General features: G+C 39.7%; 1 protein-coding gene across 1 annotated transcript; it reads right to left on the bottom strand.

Moving 5' to 3' along the window:
* Positions 1-1,177: 1,177 nt before the first annotated feature.
* On the bottom strand, positions 1,178-2,100 carry LOC117910101 (pyridoxal phosphate homeostasis protein-like). Its single transcript, XM_034824154.1, has 2 exons — positions 1,773-2,100; positions 1,178-1,467 (listed from the first exon to the last, which is right to left on the bottom strand). The coding sequence occupies exons 1-2, from the start codon at positions 2,098-2,100 to the stop codon at positions 1,178-1,180; spliced, it is 618 nt and encodes a 205-aa protein (XP_034680045.1).
* Positions 2,101-2,381: the final 281 nt, after the last annotated feature.

Raw genomic sequence — 2,381 nt, 5'->3', positions numbered from 1 at the left:
CACTCGATGGCCAGCTAGATTTTATTTGAAAAGAAAAATGATTTTTATTGTTTAAAAAAATGACTTGGAGTCGCCACTTATTTTTGTTTTATTTTTAAAAGGTAAACAAAATAAGAAAAAAAAAACCCTAAGTGTGACTCCTTGTTTTGGAAAAGGTGGTCTGTGAAAAATCGGATCGAGTTCGGGGGTCAGGTTACTTATCGGGAAGGTACGGTAAAGACCGTAGCACCCCTTTAAGTCCCTAAAGTCGGGTTTCTACTAATAAAATGAAGCTGACATGGCAACCAATGAGAAAGTCAATGAATACTCAAATTGATCATGCACTTATGAGAATTAAAACAAGTATAAGGAGTGACCATGATGTGAGAAAATACGTACCTGGGTGGCGAACCAATATACGCTATCAAGAGGGGGTTAGTAAATCAATATAGGATGACTATATGCGTATCACAAAGTAGAACAAATCAATCACGCATGACAATTAAATCAATCAATCAATCAATCAATCATAAAATCATATATGTCGGGCCCTCACTAAAGCCCGTTTATTTTTTTCGTAAATTCCATCACTTAGAATTACAAAATTGAATTTGTGCTTATTTTAAAACATTAAAAAAACATGAAAATTATGAAAATTGCATGCTGAAGAAAATTGGCGGCAAATTTGATTGGAAATGAGATTTTGAGTGATTCTAAAAAAATTCCTAAAGATGAAAATTGAAAATAAATAAATAAATAAATTATTTGATAAAAATGGAATTTGGAAAACTCTTTGAAAGCTGGAATTTGATGGATTATTTTAAAAACAACAAGGATAAAATAATAATAATAATAATAATAATAATAATAAAAGGTGAAATAAATGAAATATAATAAAAAGAAAAATGAAAATAATAATAGTAACAATAATAGGAAATAAGCAAAATGAAAAAGGCACGCCCTGATGACAATGGCAAAAATTGCTTTGTTAAAATTGGATTTATTTAAGATCAAGAAATAATGAGAAATGAAAAAAATTAAAAAAATCAAATAAGAATGAGGTTTTTTTTGGAAATCCATTTTGAAAGTGTGTAAGAGAATAGAGGAGTGGGACACGTGGCAACGCGCTGTAATGGAGGCCTTGTCTCTTTAATTTTTTTTTCTTGTCGGGTTCATCAAGTGCAGCCCATCTTTCACATCAATATTGGGCCTTGGTCGTGATCTTAGGGATTCTGGTTTCACAACCCTCAATGAAGGATGAGTCGTCTGGGGTGGCACCGGCATCGTCACAGGATGTTGCACCTGCGCCTGCGCCTGAGGCTGCGACTGCGGGTGCTCTCCGGTCTACTAGCTCCGGCGGAATGGAGAACTCTTCGAGCATGCAGAGGGGGATGGCGCCGCCGCAGGGTTTGGAGGAGGCGGGGCTGCGTTCAAAGAGGAAAGTCTCGATGCCGCCGACAGCGAGAGTCTCGGCCTCAGAGGATCTTTCTGTACGCATGCAGAAATAAAATAGCAGAATTCTGCAGAAAATTGATCAGCTGATGCACAAGGCGGTGGCTGCGGAGAGAAGGCGTCACGCCGTCCTGGGCGAGAATGGTTTGGCCTGGTACTCAAATTTTGATGGAATGGCTTTTGGATGGAAAAGTTGGTGAAGGTATGCCTAGCCATGCACTGCCATGCATAGGCGCGCCCATTTCATCTCAATGTCCAAAACTGTTTCTGAGATTTTCCGGTATCTCTACCCAATGATGGCGTCACCTACCACATCTGGACAACTCTCCACTATTATTCACTTGAACCAGAACCTTCAAGTTCTTTCTTCTCATTATTTACACCTTCAACCATGGCCAGATTGAGGACTGTAGCTAAGGGTTGTTTCATCTGATTGCTTCGCAAATGCTCCATAAAATACCATTCAAGGTCTTTTGGAAGTTGTGGTGCTCTTTCATTCATCTCCTGAATGTAGCTTTCGCCAAAACAACGGTGACCGACGTTGTGAACTTGCCTGATATGAGAGACTGGTTTAGGTTTTGAGACGGCCATAATGCGGACTTGATCGGACCGACGACCTGACCTCTCTGCTATTTGACGAACACGGAAAATGACGGTCGGAGCGGCCATGCCAGAGTCGTTTTACAAACTGGAACTATATGGTCAATAGACAAATTCTTGAAACTTGGGGAAAAAGAAACAGCTCTGAAATCCAAGTCTCAGACCGATTCCCCAACACTGTTTTCCATAATGATCCTTGCATGCTCTAACAAGATCATGCATAAAGCTGCATGCCCAGTAGGCCGTATCATGATTGTTGGATCCTTTTTGAAGCAGACACATAGCCCGGTGGATGACTATGTCTGATAGGTCAGATGCTGCTACAGTTCATATACTAATGACCATCATCC

This window comes from Vitis riparia, unplaced genomic scaffold, assembly GCF_004353265.1.
Source record: "Vitis riparia cultivar Riparia Gloire de Montpellier isolate 1030 unplaced genomic scaffold, EGFV_Vit.rip_1.0 scaffold600_pilon_pilon, whole genome shotgun sequence".
Classification (NCBI taxonomy): Eukaryota; Viridiplantae; Streptophyta; class Magnoliopsida; order Vitales; family Vitaceae; genus Vitis; species Vitis riparia.
This window is presented reverse-complemented; position numbering and strand designations above follow the sequence as displayed.

Excerpts from the sequence above, each read along its gene's own strand:
- LOC117910101 (XM_034824154.1), bottom strand. The coding sequence starts at position 2,100 with ATGGCCGCTCCGACCGTCATTTTCCGTGTTCGTCAAATAGCAGAGAGG. Across the intron at positions 1,468-1,772 it reads ACTTGAAGGTTCTGGTTCAA|AAAGATCCTCTGAGGCCGAG; the intron begins GTGAATAATAGT and ends GCATGCGTACAG.